The sequence below is a fragment of the Sinohyriopsis cumingii genome, chromosome 18 (genome assembly GCF_028554795.1).
Source record: "Sinohyriopsis cumingii isolate HCF-2022 chromosome 18, ASM2855479v2, whole genome shotgun sequence".
In the NCBI taxonomy this organism is placed as follows: Eukaryota; Metazoa; Mollusca; class Bivalvia; order Unionida; family Unionidae; genus Sinohyriopsis; species Sinohyriopsis cumingii.
The window spans coordinates 75,107,809-75,129,014 of record NC_142978.1 but is presented as its reverse complement, the minus strand read 5'-3'; the positions used below and the strand labels follow the sequence as shown (position 1 = coordinate 75,129,014).

General features: G+C 38.8%; 1 protein-coding gene across 1 annotated transcript in view; it reads right to left on the bottom strand.

Annotated features, from left to right (window-relative positions):
* LOC149776998 (carbonic anhydrase-like) overlaps positions 1-21,206 on the bottom strand; it is a 62,628-nt gene that overhangs the window by 24,564 nt on the left and 16,858 nt on the right. The window contains exons 2-4 of the mRNA XM_089941753.1: positions 18,574-18,603; positions 5,544-5,711; positions 2,980-3,125 (exon numbers count right to left, since the gene is read on the bottom strand). Coding sequence (XP_089797879.1) covers positions 2,980-3,125; positions 5,544-5,711; positions 18,574-18,603 — 344 coding nt within the window. The remainder of the gene's footprint in view (positions 1-2,979; positions 3,126-5,543; positions 5,712-18,573; positions 18,604-21,206) is intronic.

Sequence of the window (21,206 nt, the reverse complement as noted above, 5' to 3'; positions counted from 1 at the left end):
GAATATAATGGATATAATAGATGTTTTTACAATAAATCAAAGCAGGAATATTCTTTTTCAAACTGTTTGAGCGGCAGAATGCTTTTTTAAAAAAGTCCCAGCCACTCCCCTTCGAAAATTAAATGATCGGTCTCTTAACTGCGTATGCAGAGAAAATTAGTTTGATTGCTCGTTTTACTGAACAGCAACTCGGTCAGACTATTTACAACCGAAGTGATGTAAGGAAAGTGACTAACCAACCGATATACCACGGTTGCCTATTTGGGTTTTTCCGATGATGGGATTCGTACTCGCGCCCTTTCGGCCGTTACTCCAGCACGCAAACTATTGAGCTACGTGACATCATTGACAAAAGGATATCCTAGTCGGGTACACCTTCCTCTTTACATAACACGTGACAGGTAAACATTTCACCCATTATGGTCAGCATTTCTCTTCAAAGATGTAATTAATAGCCGAATATTGTCAGGTTTACAATTATATTTAAATTTATATTATGCGTACTGGGTACGCGATTCACATATTAAGGTAAACATTTCCTATATGGTCCTAAGAAAGACAGCTCAATAAGGAAGCACACTTTTGCATCAGGAAATCGGAACAGAACGTCAACACTGGTATTTGATATCTCAAAAATAAAAAAATAAAAAAAACAGAAGGACCTCTAATTTTGTAGTTACTTGAACACATAAAGCCAATTATGTCCTCGACGATGGTTTACCGATGCTGCGATATTTGAATTTAATATATTGTATTGTATTGTATTGTATTGTATTGTAAGTATATTTGGTCAAAAGTAGCTACGTCCAACTGACAGCTAAATTGTCGAATCCCCCATACTACCAGCTTTCAAGGAATTCACTGACAAAACAGGTAACTTGGGCTGAAAGATACACATTTCGGGATAATTTCCAGATATTTTTTCCAAACTGACGGAAATTAATATTTGTTGTTTAGCTCTATTTCTTATTTAGCTAAACTTGATATTCTATGTATCCTGAAGGTGACAGTGACTGAACACTGCCTAACAAATTTAGTTCTATACAATCATTATTTCTCGAAATAAATTGTTATATATATATATATATATATATATATATATATATATATATATATATATATATATATATATATGTGTGTGTGTGTGTGTGTGTGTGTGTGTGTGTGTGTCTGTGTCTGTGTGTGTGTGAAGGTTTTCCACCTAGCCATAGCCACACCGTTGGTAGGCAAATGACTTAAAACACAATTTCGGGCACAGCACATCACAAGGAAACATCTATCACGGTGAATCAGAAAGTCGAAAATGTGTTTGCTACCTGGTTATTATAGAAAACGCATCATTTCTAATGGTACTAAACCGAGGCAAATCTGGTAGAGCATATCCGAAATGTTTTTCCAATATTCGATTTTAAAAAAGAGCTCAGCCGTTCTCGAGAAGAAATGGAACTCCGTTTTATTTTACCTGGTTGCTATGGAAGCTACGCTTTTGCTAGGAGAAACATCTGAATCATAATACTGAAAGAACATCCACTGAAAATTTCCTACAAAGTTTGATCAAAACTGGCTTAGCCATTCTGGAGAAATTAAAAATAGGTTATCCACCGCATAGTGGCTATCGAAACCTCATCATTGCTATCGATCCGCTCTGGAACAAATTCTGAAATCGGTTTGTGATATGAATTGTTCCTATGACCTTTAAACAAAACCGACTCGGTAGGTCTAAAGCAGCAGAAGTTAAAAATACATTTTTCTCAAGGTTTGTTTGAAACGCACGTCGTTGCTAGAGGAGATATCCTGAATAAAAGAATGACGAATCACAGCCCAAGAAACATTCCTACCATCTTTGATTAAAATTTCTCATCCGTTCTGTAGAAGTTAAAAATAAGCGTAACATTCAGTTGTTATGGAAGCAAAACCTTTGCCAGGTGAGCCATCCCAAATTTAATTCAAATAGGACATATACTGCTGAACACCTTTCATAGGAGAAACACCCTGTTCAGAAATCTCATAGAATGTACAGTAATTTTTAAAACCAAGTTTACATAAAAATGACTCAGCCGTTCTTGAAAAGAAGTTGAAAGTAGGTTTTTCACATGGATACTACGGAAGCAACAGCATTGCCAGAGCAGCGGTGCCAAAGGCCAATTCTAATACAACATATCCAATGAAACGATCCTATCAACAACTTTGACTTTAAAGAATGGCTTGGCCATCCTGAAGAAGAATTTTCAATAAAACGATTCTTCCTTGTTGCTAAGGAAGTCACACAGTGGGAGCCATAAACCTGAAAATGATACTAATAAACGTATCCTAGTAATTATGTCTACCAAGATTGATCAAAATCGGATAATTTGTTCTGAAGATGTCAAAGAAGTATATTTTTCACATGGCTGTCAAAGATGCAATACTGTTACGAGCAGGCCAACCAAGACAATGATGTGATAAAAGTTGTAAAAGAAAACATTCCAACCAAGTTAATTAAAAGTGATTCAGTACTTCAAGAGGAGAAGCTGAAAAATAGGCTTACCATGTGGTTACTAGGGAAGCTATAATGGTGCTATGGCTGCAGCCCGAAATCGATAGGCTACATCCTTGCCCAAAAAGCAAACTATTTACCAAGTTTGGTAACGGTAGATCGATGGGTACTAAAGTTATTACAGGTAAATGAAACAAGGAACGGACGGACGAACAGACGGATAGACAAGATGCATAATATGGCCACGCTTCGCCTTAAGGGCGGGGGTGCATGCAAATTATAAACTGAGATGAAAGCGTGGCACAAGTCCGTGTCATTTTATAATAAAGAATAACAAAACAAATATCGTCGAAGAACACCGTCATCATTTAAATTTTTACTTGGGCGCCTGGTGGAAACAAAGCTGTTATTACTGACTGAATTCCAGAGAAATTGACGAAGTTCCTACAAGTGTCGTGCATATGGTACATGTCACTGAAAGTGGAATCATTTTGTTGGATTACCTCCATGGGAAAAGCTTTTCCATGGATTGTGTGTTCAGAACCGCTGTCTGAAGTTACTCCCCAGTGGAAATGTAACTGAGAGACTTTATATAGTCCTTCGAGTCCACCACCCGCGATATAGGAATCCCCACTGACATCAACTTGTACTGCAACAAAAAGATATATCCCAATTACACTTGTTTTAAGACTAAAGACCCTACACATACATATTATTTATTGATGATAGACCGATCTGGAAAAATATACCCCTCAACATAATTTTGTAAACGATGCAATACCACTTATATAACCTTCTGGTCGACTGGACGATTATTCATCGCCACATCGTTGATGAATAATATAACAACATGAAATTTGCTCTCAAGAAAAACAGGATTTACCTCCGAGGCGATATATTAGTATACGAAAGGGAATAACTCCATGACCCCATGGGGCCCCAAAAAGAGACTTGACACATAGGCAAAATTCCGACTGGGAATAACGGAACACACTGTGAATATTTGTTTGCATCGACTGAATAACGGACATATTTCACAGAACGGGTGCATTTTCACCCATGAAATCAAATATATCCGTTATTCCTCGGAACAAGCAATTATGTTAATATTATTATGTGCAATCGTTATAGGTTATTGCATTTGTATGGGAAAATATGAACGAGTTTTTGGATGGAATACTGCACGACTTTGGGAGTGCAGTATATCCTTCCGACAAAACGAGTTCATATTTTCCCATACAAATGCAGTAACCTTTTTATTATATGCTCATTTTTTTATTCTACCTAAGGTTTAATTATTTAAACAAAATACACTACAAGAAACAACGTAAATAAATGCATGCCGCATTCCAAACTAAATACACAAGCGCATATTCATCATTACACAAATCAACATTATTACTGCGCACATAACTCAGCCCAGATACATTTGAACTTGAACTTGAACTTGCACTCGACATAACTTTCGAAAGAAAATGGCGTGTCTAGTTAACATTGAAATTTGGAGTCATATTGTGAATAAAAGTACATTGCAACAACTTTTCCATTTGATCTGGAATGAAAAGATTTTGGTATTTTTCTCCATTCTAGGAAATTTCGTGATTATGGACTGGATTTGTATGTGACAATTCCACATGAAATACATGAGACTGAAGAAGCGTGTTAACATCTGCAAATGTGTTTTTGTTTCTGTCATTGAATGTTTGAAATCATAATGGGAAAAATATGAAGTCTTTCAATTGCTATTATCAAAAAGACGCTATGGAATTTAATGTTTATTTCATTTTGAGTGCAGTAAAGAGGATGCTATTGCACTTATCATCGAAATTACAGCACAATTTCGAAATGTGTAATCCAGATTGAAAACCTATGACATGGCTCATGTAATTCGGATTTGCAAAATTAAGAAAATACATTTTGAGGAAATTCAGGATGTAAAACTGTAAGTATATTTTATTTTGCCATTCTTATTACCAGCTAAAGAAGAGAGTATGTGACTAGTCACTCGTATGTTATTTGTAAGGACCTTATCTTGCGTCTGTTATATACTGTAGCTTGCCTAAATCCGTAACATTATATCAACGTGGAATGTGCCAAAGCAGCTGGTATGTGGCAGTCGACGAAACATCTGTTTTAGTTCATTCAGAAAAAAATTTAAACAACCACAACGTAAAGAGCATCTTACGCGAGTGTACATGATTTGTGTACAAATCAAAAGTGCTGGTGTCCGCGTCCATTGTTTGTTTACAATAGAAAGTAGTTCCTTCATGCAGGTGAATGCTATATGTGTATTGTCGCGTGGAATCAATATCGGGTAAAATAGCACGATTCTGACAATGTAAAGCTAACGGGGAAAAATGAGCATATAATAATATTGGTTAGTGTATAAACTTATAAAAGGGGTAATAAGTTTCTTACCCTCGACTGAGCGGTACTGTCGGCTGTTACCGTGAAAGTTTGCTGTGTACTGTGTATATTCGCACAGGACCAACTAATAGTAGTAAGATAATTGTCTTTACAGATGCAAAATCCCATATATATATATATATATATATATATATATATATATATATATATATATATATAGAGAGAGAGAGAGAGAGAGAGAGAGAGAGAGAGAGAGAGAGAGAGAGAGCCCGTGCATGTGTGCATTTTAACAGTTAATTTGTAATCATGTTATATTCCAGACACTCATTAAACTGAGTGAAACTTTACTATAATCAATTGGTGAAGATATTAATTTAAAGGTCTCCTTGCTCTTGACTACACGTGCTAACAGTGAAATAATCATGCCAGCAACAGTGATTTGTTCATAACTTAAATATTAGATCATATAAAATATCCAAAACAACTAGAAGAGGGGTTTCAAAAAGACTGGAAATAAAACCAATCTGGAGACAACATCAGTATCGGGGGCTTGATGAACATGCAAATAGCCAAATATGCATACTAATGGACGGTGGTAGGGGTAAATAATCAAGAAGTGTGAAGACAAAAATAAAATAAATACACGTCCTTTGGCTGTGTCATTTGATGGTTTCAGAGTGTGGAAACCATTGATACTCACACGAATGTCCATTATTCTTAATTTTATGCACACGAACGCCATCGTAACCGTAGAACTCTATAAAGCCAAGGTTGTCTACATATTCAACCTCCTCTTCTATTGGAATATCGATAGGAGACTGCATGTTTCCTGCACAGTCCCTATAATGCTGCGCCCAAAAGGAGGGACCTGCAAGGGACATACATACACTTATATTCTGGATCGATTGACTTACAACAAGAACAGAGATGTCCATTGGCATATTATTCAAATAATATCACTTGATTTTAGAAACATTGTTAACAGAATCCAATCTAAATAAACTTGAATACTAAGGATTTACTTCAAGTTTTGCAAAAAGAAATGATATACTAAGCATGCCAAATGCCCCTCCCTCCATGCCAATTTCATTGTATGGACACATTTTACACACACAAACACGAAACACTCACATTGTTGTCAAAGGATTTAATCCCCGTCTCCATGAAAGAAAAAGAGGAAATAAAGTAAGTAAAAAATGACAAATAATCAGTGATCAGTGACTTACTATCCAGTTTAAAAATTGATGTGCAACCGTGACAACAAAATAGGAAACACGTGAAAAGGAGCTGGAAAACAAAACCAACAAAAAGAACTGAAAATGCTTTGCTAACATCAGTCTGAAAAGATATTCAGAATAATTAGTGAGACATTACATTACGACTCAAGCCAAGGACATCCTTCTTAGTCAATTAATTAAAACAAAAATAGACCTCAAGCTGGCTAACATTCATAATTGTCGCACGTGTTAAGCATGGCGAGACATATGTATCACTTTTATAACGACAGTAGTATATGGGGTCACCTTACCGTCAATGGACTTTAACGTTAAAATAGGGGTTTGCACTTTGGCGTCAATGGGACTTTAACATGGGAATGTCACTTTGCACTTTGGCGTCAGTGGGAATTTAACATGGGAATGTCACCTGGATGTCAATGGGAATTGAACTTGGGTGACGCCATGAGGTTTAATGGGTCAAAACATTTTATAGGGATTTTAATGTATTTGTAAGGACAAAGGGTAGATAGCGACAAACATATAAATACACATTTAAACACATAGAAAAGACGACAGAAATGTTCTAAAAAGAAACTCACAGAGAAAATAGAGGCTCAGAAAAGAAAAGTCTATTGTATGGGTTCAAAACATTTATTCAAGTATATACATGGGCTCTCTGGCCTGTGCTTTGGTCTAAGCACTATTCATTTAATACATAAGCATTTCTACATCAAACAAACCTATTTACTAGTTTTTTAGTTCTTGGCTCTAGTAAACCTGTTTACATTTAATGTTCATTTATAAGAAAAAGCTAGCACAAAACAAGTAACATGCAATCAAATAGGACAAAGTTCATGTTTCTCTCTCTCTATTCGACTCACACGTTGTTAAAAATCTGGTCAGCTAGCACTTGTGTCCCAGCGTAGATGTTTCCCATCACGTATTCCCTTTCATTCGTAAATCGGCTGTTATATCCATCGTGCTAGGTAAACTTATCAGTAAGCAGATCAAGTGCAGTCATCGTCTTCTTCCCATGGAGGTACAACGTATACCATATGAATGGTTACTTTTCCTTCGGTGATGTCAAATTTTCCTCTCATCGACTGCACGTCTTCAATAGCCCTCAAAAGTTTGGAAGAAGTTATTTCTGCAGGTGTGCTAAATCCGAGACATACAGGTGAGTTCAAACTGTCGTGATACATAGATAGGCTCAAACGACCTCGATCTTTGACTTGGAATGACATTTGAGTTTCTCTAACAGTGAGTCAAGTAGGTCCGTAATGAAACCTGCTACTTCCTCGGCTGAAATATCAGACGCGAAGTCTCTACATTTCACCGTGTAGGTGTAAGTTGTCGTTCTAAATTTTCTTGAGGTCGCTGTCTGAGTCATTTGGATGCTAAAATAATCCTGTAGGTCTACTGAATCCTTTCCCTTTTTGGATGCACTTTGCTGTGACGGTATGGTAGTGAAAGAGGTCAGTGATGTTTGTTCCTTCTCTTTTTTCATCTGCGTAGAGTGATTCATCTTTCTCGTTGCTTGTCCTCGCAATGAAGTGTCGTTCTTGGAAGTCGTCCCTTTCTATACTGGCTGATATCAGTATGTCCATAAGGTAAAGTTTTGTGGTCTGAAAGTTTCACTGGTTGCACGTAGTTTGTCATGATGTTAGTACATAAATAATTAAGATGTGTTACTGCATTGGTGATGTGATAGTGAGGCAAAGAATCACACCCGAGTTTCTCGTTGGACTTGAGTCTTACGCTCTATACTTGCTGTTTGAAGGGATTCATTTTTTCTCGATTGGTCTTAGTAGTGACAATGAACTGTTGGTCTTGGACGTTGTCTTTTTTATATGTTGACCAATATTGATGTGACCGTACGGCAAAGTAAAGTGGTTGGGAAGTCGCACTCGCTTCTGGTACACGATTTGATACACTTTTTCCAAGGGTCGACTGACGATGTGGTGAGTGGGTAAACATACAATCTTGTTCGGCTGGTAGGTGGTCACTTTAAAGTTTTCATCCTCTCCAGACTGCAAGGCTTCTTTCAATACCCCAAAGTTGACCACACGACTGGTACGATAATTCAGAGTCAATCCTTTCACTTTACACTCTGTGTGCACTTCTCCTTGTGGGTCCCGGTATTCGTAGCCGTAATTTTTAGGATCGCCACTCGCGAAACTTAGAATCTTGTCGTCAGGATGTTCGTCTGTCCAGGCTCCTAAACGGTCTCCTTCGATGTTAGGGTGTTGCTGACCCGGTCGATTGATGTAGATGCAACTGTCCGTGTCAAAGTACAGGACGCGATCCCCTAACAGTTCTAAAGCTTCGTACAATTCTAAGCGAGCATGAGCTGCCACGTAAGCCGCAATGATGACATTTCCAAATGCGTCAGCTTGTGCAAAGTCCAGATCTTCTTCGTAATTGACCAAGATCAAATCCTCGCGAACGACGTCCACGTGTTTGATGAATTTGGTTTTGTCGTGAATCATCTGGAAGTAGCGGGAAGGTTCTGTCAAATATTCCGTCTTGGGTAAACACGGTCGTTGTGCCATTTTTCCCCACAAGCAATTTAACATCACTTTGGCAAACGATCGCCTGCCTTCGTTTTTCTCGATGTGGTCTAAAGTGATGCCTTCTTGTTCCCGGTATTTCTCTTTGAATTTTATTTGGTCTTCGGGAGTGTGATACCAAGAAGGATAGCCACTGGCTTCTTGCTTCAGTTTCAAAAAGGCATCCACGTAGTCTGCGAAAATGCCTTTCTGAGTGGGGTCACCCTTGTGGTATTGTTCTGTCTTGGGAAAGTGGCAAAGTTCGTACACTTCTAACAGTTGGTATCCCATGTCCATAGCTTTGAACAATTCTACGCTGACCCAGGTTCCCGTCAAGTCCCGTTCTTCCTGGGTGTGCTGACAAGGCTGATCTTGGTTGCACGTTTCGGCACAAGTACGGCACAAGGGAAACATCAGTTTGCCTTGACAATGGTGAGGTAAGACGGGGTGGTATAGGTTCGTGGGAGGCAAAACTTTGCACTTGATCAAGCCTTCATATTGTCGAATGTTGACCAGGTCGATGTGTTCCGTCAGCAATCGCTGGTGCCCTGTAGGAAAGTGACAATATTTGCACACGTAAGGATACAGCGAACACACATCCAAGTATTTGATTTCTTCTCCTTTCTCTTCGTCGGCTTGATACAGCAAACAGGTGACATTGGTCCTTCCTCCGTACAAACTATCCCTCGGGTTCAAGGGGTCCATGAACTGGTAACTTTCCACGAGGCGTTTAAACTCGGGATCGATTTTCAAACGGTGGACCGTATTCGTGTTCCCACATTTCCACCACTTGGTATCCTTGCTGTTCTAACTTCAAGCGTCGCTGACAAGTGTCCTGGTACAGGTCTTCCATGGTCCGTTGTAAAAACTGATTTTTAGTGTCACGTTCAGGGTAGCAGACGGGACATCCGTGAAATAAGCAACCGTTAAACTCGTACACGATCTGAAAATGGCTCACGTCTCTCTTCCTCAAGGGACAGGACGCAAAAAGGTCCTATTGGTGAACGACCTTAGCAGCGCCAAAAGAGTCTCGTCCAAATTAACAACCCTCAAGACCAGATGTGCTTAGCCCGAGCCATCGTGGTGGGACGAACCTATGCCAACAAGAACGACACGGCAGAATGGAAAAGAGCCTGGAAAACTATTCAACAATCGGACCGAGCCAAACAACGAAACGAAGCAGAACTCCTGTTACAACAAGCTGGCCTGTCCAAAGACACACCCTGTGGCATTCCTGAAATGCAAAACTTGCAAGATGTCCTAGCTCCACGCTACATCTTGAAAGTGTACCCTCAAGAAGTGCGTGGGCCTCTGTTGTTTCGAGGCCAAGATTTTAAGGATGGAAAATACATTCACCTTTATCATCACGATGAACATTTCGATACCATTACCAGTATCACTGGATTCCTGGGATACAGTTATTATTGTGAGAAATGTGACTATGGCTATAAAAATCGAGAACAACACAAACATTGTGGATCGAAATGCTCAGGATGTTTGGCCTCTCAACCCTGTCTGGACGAAGGACGAGCGCATTGTCCAGCTTGTCAGCGCACGTTTGTCAGTCCTACCTGTTACCAACAACATTTGAAAACACAAGGTTCACTGACGAAATGTGCTTGTCAACTGCTAAGATTGTGCCCCGCGTGTGGACAAGGCATACGTACCAATAGTGCCAAGGCACACGTATGTTCAGGAAAGAAAAAAATGTCACATTTGTCACCACATCGTGGACTTGGAACATCAATGTTACATGCAAAAATACCAACCCCAACAAGAGGAAGATGACGGTCACAAGAAGAAGAATAAAGGCAATTTCATCTTTTTCGATTTCGAATGCATGCAAGAGACTGGCATTCACATTCCTAATTTCTGCGTGGCTCATCGAGCGTGCGAGAAGTGTATTCAAGAACCTATCTTCAGTTATTGCCCTTACTGCAGCAAAATTCCTGGAGGGCGTGAAAAAATCTTTCGAGGACCAAAGACGCTAGACGATTTTGCCTAATGGGTCTTAGACCCCATCGACAAGACATGTAGCAAAGAGGACATCGAACGTTACCGAGATTGTCATCGCCATGCCACAGTGATGGCTCACAATTTCTCCGGATACGATGGACAGTTTCTTTTGAGGTACTATACGGAACATGGCACCGAACGTCCTAAAGTCACTTTGAACGGAGCCAAAATCATTTTCATGCAAGTGGGACAAGTGCAGTTTAAAGATTCGATGAGTTACTTGGCCATGCCTTTGAGTCGAATGCCTAAAACGTTTGGAATGACAGAAATGGCTAAAGGTTATTTTCCTCACTTTTTCAATACGGAAGCCAATCAACATGCCGTTCTACCCCATTTGCCCGAGGCTCACTATTACGACCCCGACAACATGCGTACCGAACAACGAGAAGATTTCTACGCTTGGTACCAGGCTCATGCCTCCGACCCCTTCGACTTTCAGGAAGAAATGTTAAAGTATTGTCGTTTCGACGTGGACATTTTACGACGTTGCTGTGGAAAATTTCGAGAACTGTTCATGGAACACGGAGGGGTCGATCCTTTGAAAGAAACTTGCACCATTGCCAAAGCGTGTTCCTTAGTGTACCGCCAACGATTCATGCCTCAAAAGACCGTGGCTGTCATCAGTCCTCAAACGACCAACTATGTCAAACGTCAATACTCGGTCAAAGCACTACGCTGGTTACGTTACTTGTGCGACAAGGAAGACAAATGGATTCAGCATGCCCGCAACGGAGGAGGCGAAAAGACCATCGGAACGTGTTCGGTCGATGGCTGGGACTTAAAAAACCCCAAGATCGTGTACGAGTTTAACGATTGCTTATTTCACGGATGTCCCGTCTGCTACCCTGAACGTGACACTAAAAATCAGTTTTTACAACGGACCATGGAAGACCTGTACCAGGACACTTGTCAGCGACGCTTGAAGTTAGAACAGCAAGGATACCAAGTGGTGGAAATGTGGGAACACGAATACGGTCCACCGTTTGAAAATCGATCCCGAGTTTAAACGCCTCGTGGAAAGTTACCAGTTCATGGACCCCTTGAACCCGAGGGATAGTTTGTACGGAGGAAGGACCAATGTCAACTGTTTGCTGTATCAAGCCGACGAAGAGAAAGGAGAAGAAATCAAATACTTGGATGTGTGTTCGCTGTATCCTTACGTGTGCAAATATTGTCACTTTCCTACAGGGCACCAGCGATTGCTGACGGAACACATCGACCTGGTCAACATTCGACAATATGAAGGCTTGATCAAGTGCAAAGTTTTGCCTCCCACGAACCTATACCACCCCGTCTTACCTCACCATTGTCAAGGCAAACTGATGTTTCCCTTGTGCCGTACTTGTGCCGAAACGTGCAACCAAGATCAGCCTTGTCAGCACACCCAGGAAGAACGGGACTTGACGGGAACCTGGGTCAGCGTAGAATTGTTCAAAGCTATGGACATGGGATACCAACTGTTAGAAGTGTACGAACTTTGCCACTTTCCCAAGACAGAACAATACCACAAGGGTGACCCCACTCAGAAAGGCATTTTCGCAGACTACGTGGATGCCTTTTTGAAACTGAAGCAAGAAGCCAGTGGCTATCCTTCTTGGTATCACACTCCCGAAGACCAAATAAAATTCAAAGAGAAATACCGGGAACAAGAAGGCATCACTTTAGACCACATCGAGAAAAACGAAGGCAGGCGATCGTTTGCCAAAGTGATGTTAAATTGCTTGTGGGGAAAAATGGCACAACGACCGTGTTTACCCAAGACGGAATATTTGACAGAACCTTCCCGCTACTTCCAGATGATTCACGACAAAACCAAATTCATCAAACACGTGGACGTCGTTCGCGAGGATTTGATCTTGGTCAATTACGAAGAAGATCTGGACTTTGCACAAGCTGACGCATTTGGAAATGTCATCATTGCGGCTTACGTGGCAGCTCATGCTCGCTTAGAATTGTACGAAGCTTTAGAACTGTTAGGGGATCGCGTCCTGTACTTTGACACGGACAGTTGCATCTACATCAATCGACCGGGTCAGCAACACCCTAACATCGAAGGAGACCGTTTAGGAGCCTGGACAGACGAACATCCTGACGACAAGATTCTAAGTTTCGCGAGTGGCGATCCTAAAAATTACGGCTACGAATACCGGGACCCACAAGGAGAAGTGCACACAGAGTGTAAAGTGAAAGGATTGACTCTGAATTATCGTACCAGTCGTGTGGTCAACTTTGGGGTATTGAAAGAAGCCTTGCAGTCTGGAGAGGATGAAAACTTTAAAGTGACCACCTACCAGCCGAACAAGATTGTATGTTTACCCACTCACCACATCGTCAGTCGACCCTTGGAAAAAGTCTATCAAATCGTGTACCAGAAGCGAGTGCGACTTCCCAACCACTTTACTTTGCCGTACGGTCACATCAATATTGGTCAACATATAAAAAAGACAACGTCCAAGACCAACAGTTCATTGTCACTACTAAGACCAATCGAGAAAAAATGAATCCCTTCAAACAGCAAGTATAGAGCGTAAGACTCAAGTCCAACGAGAAACTCGGGTGTGATTCTTTGCCTCACTATCACATCACCAATGCAGTAACACATCTTAATTATTTATGTACTAACATCATGACAAACTACGTGCAACCAGTGAAACTTTCAGACCACAAAACTTTACCTTATGGACATACCGATATCAGCCAGTATAGAAAGGGACGACTTCCAAGAACGACACTTCATTGCGAGGACAAGCAACGAGAAAGATGAATCACTCTACGCAGATGAAAAAAGAGAAGGAACAAACATCACTGACCTCTTTCACTACCATACCGTCACAGCAAAGTACATCCAAAAAGGGAAAGGATTCAGTAGACCTACAGGATTATTTTAGCATCCAAATGACTCAGACAGCGACCTCAAGAAAATTTAGAACGACAACTTACACCTACACGGTGAAATGTAGAGACTTCGCGTCTGATATTTCAGCCGAGGAAGTAGCAGGTTTCATTACGGACCTACTTGACTCACTGTTAGTGGAACTCAAATGTCATTGCCAAGTCAAAGATCGAGGTCGTTTGAACCTATCTATGTATCACGACAGTTTGAACTCACCTGTATGTCTCGGATTTAGCACACCTGCAGAAATAACTTCTTCCAAACTTTTGAGGGCTATTGAAGACGTGCAGTCGATGAGAGGAAAATTTGACATCACCGAAGGAAAAGTAACCATTCATATGGTATACGTTGTACCTCCATGGGAAGAAGACGATGACTGTACTTGATCTGCTTACTGATAAGTGTACCTAGCACGATGGATATAACAGCCGATTTACGAATGAAAGGGAGTACGTGATGGGAAACATCTACGCTGGGACACAAGTGCTAGCTGACCAGATTTTTAACAACGTGTGAGACGAATAGAGAGAGAGAAACATGAACTTTGTCCTATTTGATTGCATGTTACTTGTTTTGTGCTAGCTTTTTCTTATAAATGAACATTAAATGTAAACAGGTTTACTAGAGCCAAGAACTAAAAAACTAGTAAATAGGTTTGTTTGATGTAGAAATGCTTATGTATTAAATGAATAGTGCTTAAACCAAAGCACAGGCCAGAGAGCCCATGTATATACTTGAATAAATGTTTTGAACCCATACAAAAGACTTTTCTTTTTTGAGCCTCTATTTTCTCTGTGAGTTTCTTTTTAGAACATTTCTGTCGTCTTTTCTGTGTGTTTAAATGTGTATTTATATGTTTGTCCCTATCTACCCTTTGTCCTTACAAATACATTAAAATCCCTATAAAATGTTTTGACCCATTAAACCTCATGGCGTCACCCAAAGTTCAATTCCCATTGACATCCAGGTGACATTCCCATGTTAAATTCCCACTGACGCCAAAGTGCAAAGTGACATTCCCATGTTAAAGTCCCATGTTAAAGTCCCATTGACGCCAAAGTGCAAACCCCTATTTTAACGTTAAAGTCCATTGACGGTAAGGTGACCCCATATACTACTGACGACGATTTCATCCACGTAGTCAACGTTAATGGTTTGTTTTCAAGTTGTTGAAAGTCATGAACTGATGGTGCGGTGCGTGTATTAAGTACCAATGTAGCAAAGCTGGGAAGACAATTGATTACTCTTACAATAATGTACCTGTGAATGTCAGCTCCTAACTTAGATACGCGCGCACCACTGTTGGACGATGTGTATCAATGTGGCCTTATCTATGTGTCATTATCAGATTTAACCCAACGTTAATGCCCTGATGTGTTGTTATCCTTATTCTTATCAGAAGCAAATGACCAAAAGTATATATATATATATATATATATATATATATATATATATATATATATATATATATATATATATATATATATATATATATATATATATATACTGAAGATATAATGCTGGATTCTTCGCCGGTCGCATATAAAAGATGGATTTGCTGAGTAGAAATACACATCATGCTCTCACGTCCAAATAAGTATTATTCATTCATAGCGATAGAAATAAAGACGCTCGCAAAAATTGGCTTCTAATTTTTATCTGTTCTCAGTAATTGGTTTGTATTCTTATTTAAGTGTAAGTCAAAACACAGTTCAGAATCTGGAAAATGCCATGTACATACATGCGAAGTAGTTACTTACAAATGAATGATAGTATACTGTAAGATTCGCCAAAGTACTTATTTCTCCATAAATCTAAGAAGCGGGCTTTACTGCGAAACGACCGTTTTAGATATCTGTTTGAGTGAGCGCTTCGTCCTGGCAGAAGATTAAGTAAAGCCAACGTACTGGATCGGCGTCATCACTTGGGAAAATTTAAATTGTATCGGAACAAGTATTTTTTTCCCTCGTTTCTTTTGTTGTTTTTATGAACGATCAGCTATGAACACGATCAGCTATGAACAATCACATATTTCATTTGTGGTATCAGCGTTCACCGACTATACTACGTACTGCGCCATCCAAACAAAAATACGTATGATCCCTGTGTTATTTGCTGTGCTAATATATTTACTGCTATATGCAAAGAACGTGCCTTAATTCAATAACTTTAACAATTTAGTGTTTAAAACAAGTTGTATGTAAGAAGTAAATGGACGGGTTATAACATACATTTGTGGAGTTTCTAAGGAGCCAATCGAATAGGCGGAAGTTGGCATCACCCTTAAAGTATTTACGGTAACGAGCGTTACGTTTTCATATACATTGGGCATTTCGTACGATCTACGTGGCAAGCACCACAATGCCATGTAATGGGGACTGCCATATTGGTGTTACGAAATACCTGATATGGCTTGATTAGACCACCATAAATTCTAGTATTGACGTGTTTCGCGCGCCATAGTATCTTGTAAATATACTTTTTATTTGCATCGCGTGACGCCTTCATTGCTTGCGCGGCACATGCATAATATGTTAACGCGCGCGACTATATATATTACTTAGGGATCTTGACTGACACAGCCATTAGAGGGAAGCTCTTTATGTATTTAGCTGTCTGGGCGGGATCGCCATTATGTCTTAGTTTAAGCCAATGGCCAACTAGGTGTGGATAACTAGGCGTGGATTACTAGTTGTGGATAACTAGGTATGAGTATCTAGGTGTGGATAACTGTGCGTGGACTGACGGGTATAGCCAGAGGCCGCAGAAATAGTGATGAAAGACCGCCAGGAAAGTGCAAGCGTATATGATGTGCACGAGAAGTCTGGATGGTTGAAATGACCGAGCCGGGGAACGGGTCAAAGGGCATATGAAATGTCAAGTAAACATTGGACATATAAGAGAATTTCATTATAGTGTTTGACTATAAGAAGGTCATATTGTTTGACTAAGAGGAATTTCATTATAGTGTTTTACTAAAAGAATTTCATTATAGTGTTTGACTATAAGAAGATCATAGTCTTTGACTAAGAGAACTTCATTATAGTGTTTGACTATAAGAACGCATGGTAGTGTTTAATTATCTGAGACAACTTTATAATTATTGAATATTTCAAATATGTATATATGTTCTTCATCATAGTTTTCCATTGGATCCATATTATGTACCTTTGTATTTATTTTGATGTCATGTTACTTCATCATTAGTGTGAGAGAATACTACATCTTTTTATTGTCACTTGCATACGTGTTTGTTATTTCTTAAATACCACTTCAGTCTCAAAGGGTGTTAGCTCGACTACGTTACAATTGGTCTTCGTCCTGTCAACCCGGTCCCTTGACTGACGGTCATATTACAAGCATACCCGTAATCCGATGGTTATTAAAGTATCCATATTGAAAGTACAGTTGTGGTTGGTATTGGTAATGATGAAGAAAATTTCGAAACATTCCGGAAATACATGCTATAAAATGACGTATTTGCTTATTTACATTTTACTTCTTTTCATCTCTTCTTTCACCGCACTTAGTTGTCAAATGTTATTCAGCCAAAGTGTATGTCTTCGGATATCATCAGTCTTTCGTTGTTATTACACGTCAACAGATATTGAATAGTACATGTCATTAGTTACTTATCCTAATACGCTGAATATGTATACATAAAGGGGATACACACTGAATTTGCTTGTAACTATAAAAACTGTTATAGTTGTGGTATGGCAAGAACACGGAATCGTGTTTCTACATGAGATCATGTGAAACAAATGGTGATTTGTATTTCAGTTACCATAATCTTAAATAAAAAATATACTTTATTTCTTCAATATCATGGCATTTTAGAAGTTATCCCTACAAGATGGAAGTGTACCTTTACAGCATATAGAAAACCTAGATTGCTTGAAAATAACATATCTCTGTTCACATTGTGGATAAATACACATATAATTCGTACAATGCAGAAATGTGAACCCAGCTCCGAGGGTTACGGCACCGGTACGTGTCAGCCCCAATACCATTTCTACCATGCACACATCGCCAAAATAGAATGCTACAAAGTTGCATTCCTGCATTGCAAGGTCACCCGCATATCGACTCACTAATTATTACTCTGGATTCCTATGACAGAATTCTAGGTATATGTTGTTGTTGTTGTTATGGCTTTAACACCATTTCCCAGTGTAAGATAGGCTATGAGAAGGCTTACCAGTAGATTTCCGCATGTCAGTGGTTGTTACCGAACTTCTCCCGGGTTTATCCTCCACCAGTTATAATGGCCACCATATATAAATATATATGTGTGTGTGTGTAATGTGTGTGTGTATATATATATATATATATATATATATATATATATATATATATATATATATATATATATATATATATATATAATCTGGTGGCCATTATAACTGGTGGAGGATAATCCCGGGAGAAGTTCGGTAACAACCACTGACATGCGGAAATCTACTGGTAAGCCTTCTCACATACACACATTGGCCGAGCCCTGGACTCGAACCCTCGCGGACATATGTGAGATGGCAGTGATCGGTAAAGGCGGGCGCATTAGACCCCTCCACCATCCGGTGCCCCATCAAAATATGTAGAGGTTATTATAGAAAAATACAAATATACACCAATACATCGGGAGGTGCTTTGCCATTAACATAAATCTAAAATGCGAACAAATAATATAATCAATAAGTATAGTGGAATTTTAATACGTACTCTACGGAGATTCAAACCCGTGGGGGCGGGTTAAGGCAGCTATAGCCTAGCTTGCACTTTCCAACCCCTACACCATCACAAAAAATTCGATGCTACAAAGTCGCTTCGCCATTCCTGTGACAATAGGTCCACTAAAACATGAAATGTTTCCACATATAAAACTCGACAATCGTTCCTGAAATAATGGAATATTTTTGAATGCGCACTGAATCGTGTATGACAATGTATATATTGTCAGGTTGTTATTGTCAAAGATTTATGAAACATTATCTTCCTGAGGAAATAAAAGAAAGAATCGAAATAAATTTATAATGTTCATGTTAAACTTACCCGTGACACCGTGGTATCCCCAGTGAAAACCTGAAAGGGAAAAAGAGCATTTTATTTAAGATAAACACTGAAACTCATAATCAATTTAAAGACTTTTTTCACAAAATATATCACTTACTTGCATATTTATTTATGTGCATTTGAAAATTATATCAAAAATACACAACACAAGTAGCTTAAATTCATCGTAAAGACCAGACGAAAAAATCAATCATCCTTCTTGCGCAGCAATAATCGTGCTTAATTCAACAGTACTTACATATATGTGTACTTAGACTAACGCCAATTTCGCTTGGCTATTCCATATCTTAGTACTAGCAGTATACAATCTGTATTTATATATGTAAGTATATGCTTTAACGGCAGTGACCTATGTAAAGCATATGTAATTTTAGGGACACAATGTGTATATATGTACAGTATGTTAGTATAGAGTTTAACGGCAGTGCCCTATGTAAAGCATATGTAATTTTAGGGACACATTGTGTATATATGTACAGTATGTTAGTACAGAGTTTAACGGCAGTACAAAATGTGTATATATGTACAGTATGTTAGTACAGAGTTTAACGGCAGTACACATTGTGTATATATGTACAGTATGTTAGTATAGAGTTTAACGGCAGTACACAATGTGTTTATATGTAAGTATAGGGTTTACCAGCACTACACAATGAGTATCTATTTTTGTAAGTATTGGTTTTAACGGCATTGCACAACGTGTCTGTATGTAAGTATATTCTTTAACATCTCATCATTACAATTCTTCGACATAGTGCCGAGTAGAACTCGTGAGGTAAACGTAGAACAGTTAAAATTAAAATGGATAATTGATTAAATATTTTGAATTTATTAATGAACACGCAGGACTGGCGTTTAGGGGTGGCAAGTGGGGCGACAGCCCCAGACCCCGCTCTTGGGGGGGGGGGGGGGGCGCGCTTCAGGCCTAAGGTCTTCCTTATGAGTTTGTCAAGCTATATTCTCCGGTAATTTGGAAACGCTGATACAGGCCGCACGTAATGCACGCATCGAGATACCGATACTCTGGCCCCACGCGGTCATGGTCGGCCCTAGGCCGCCCGTACTCCTAACGCCGCCTCTGTGAACACAATACAAGTTTTTTTTTTTCTCAGTTAAAACTTTTTAGTTATGTCAAACATTATTCAAATGGCGAATCCAATGTTTCAGAATTTATGTCCAATTATGCCACTTAGCAAAACTTGTTAAGACTGTAAAAATTTATAATATCAGATTTTAGAAATAATACATGAAAAATATTTTTTTTAAAATTTGATAAACAAATAATTCAAAAGAAGAACAACAGAGAGGAAAGTACATTTTCAATTACACAATTATTTTTCACTAATATTTGTCCAGTCTTCTTAAAAAATATATAAAATTATAAAAGTTCAGTTTCATTGCTTGGGTTAAGCAGTTTTGATTATTAAAGGACGCTAAAGCGTCTTCTTCATTAGAGTTGTTGTATTCGTTAAGTGATGAGTACTTCCTTGTTGGACTGTTGTTAGCAGCTATACGCAAAACGAGATGTTGTAATGGTCGAAAAATGTCCCCGTCACACACCCTGTAAATTAAAAGAGTAACATAGATCAAAACTGTTTCCTCTGACATCTGAGATGTTTTGTTCAAAGTAATACCGTACCGGTCAGTGGAAGCGGTGTAGTTGGATACAATTGTTCTTATTGATTGGATCATCCAGGTAAGAGAACTTCTTTACACAGTTGCATGGCAATTTGATGTGGAAGTTTCACAGTTATTGGAAGATACCATCGTTTTGTTATTATCACAATATAAATGAGCGTTTAATTGCATGTATTATTCAGCCAAACTATAACAGTACTAATATTTTTACATTCATATAACAGCATCGTCCTTTTGCGGTAAATAATCTTTTCTGATGTAATGTTCTGCGAATAAAAATTGATATTACAATCAATGTACGTCAGTAATAATCGAATCAAAATAATGATACTCGAGTTCTTCTTGAATTTCAAAAAAAGTGCAAGGCCAATTGAGTGAATGTTCATTAATATATGCATGTCCTATTGAGTAAATGCTCATTGATAAATACAGTGTCAAGTGGGTAAATGTTCATGGAGAAATACGTGTCAAATTGAGTAAAAGCTCACTGATTAATACAAGGCCAAGTGAGGGAATGTTCACTGACAAAACGAAAGTTAAGTGAGTAAATTTTCGTTGATAAATACAAGGCCAAGTGAGTTGAATGTTTGTTGATAAATACAAGGTCCAGAGAGAAAATGTTTAAATGTTCATTGATAAATACAAGGCTAAGTGAGTGAATGATCATTGACAAATAATAGGCCAAGTAAGTGAATGTTCATTGATAAATACAAGGCCAAGTAAGTAAATGTTCATTGATATATACATATCCTACTAAGTAAATATAAGACCAATTGAGACAATGTTCTTTGGCAAATACAAGGCCAACCGAGTCAATATTTTCTGACAAATACAAGGCCAACCGAGTCAATATTTTCTGACAAATACAAGGCCAACCGAGTCAATATTTTCTGACAAATACAAGGCCAGTGGAGTAAACGTTCAGCATAAACGATGAGAATATTATCAGTACAGTATTCTGAGCTGAACGTAAT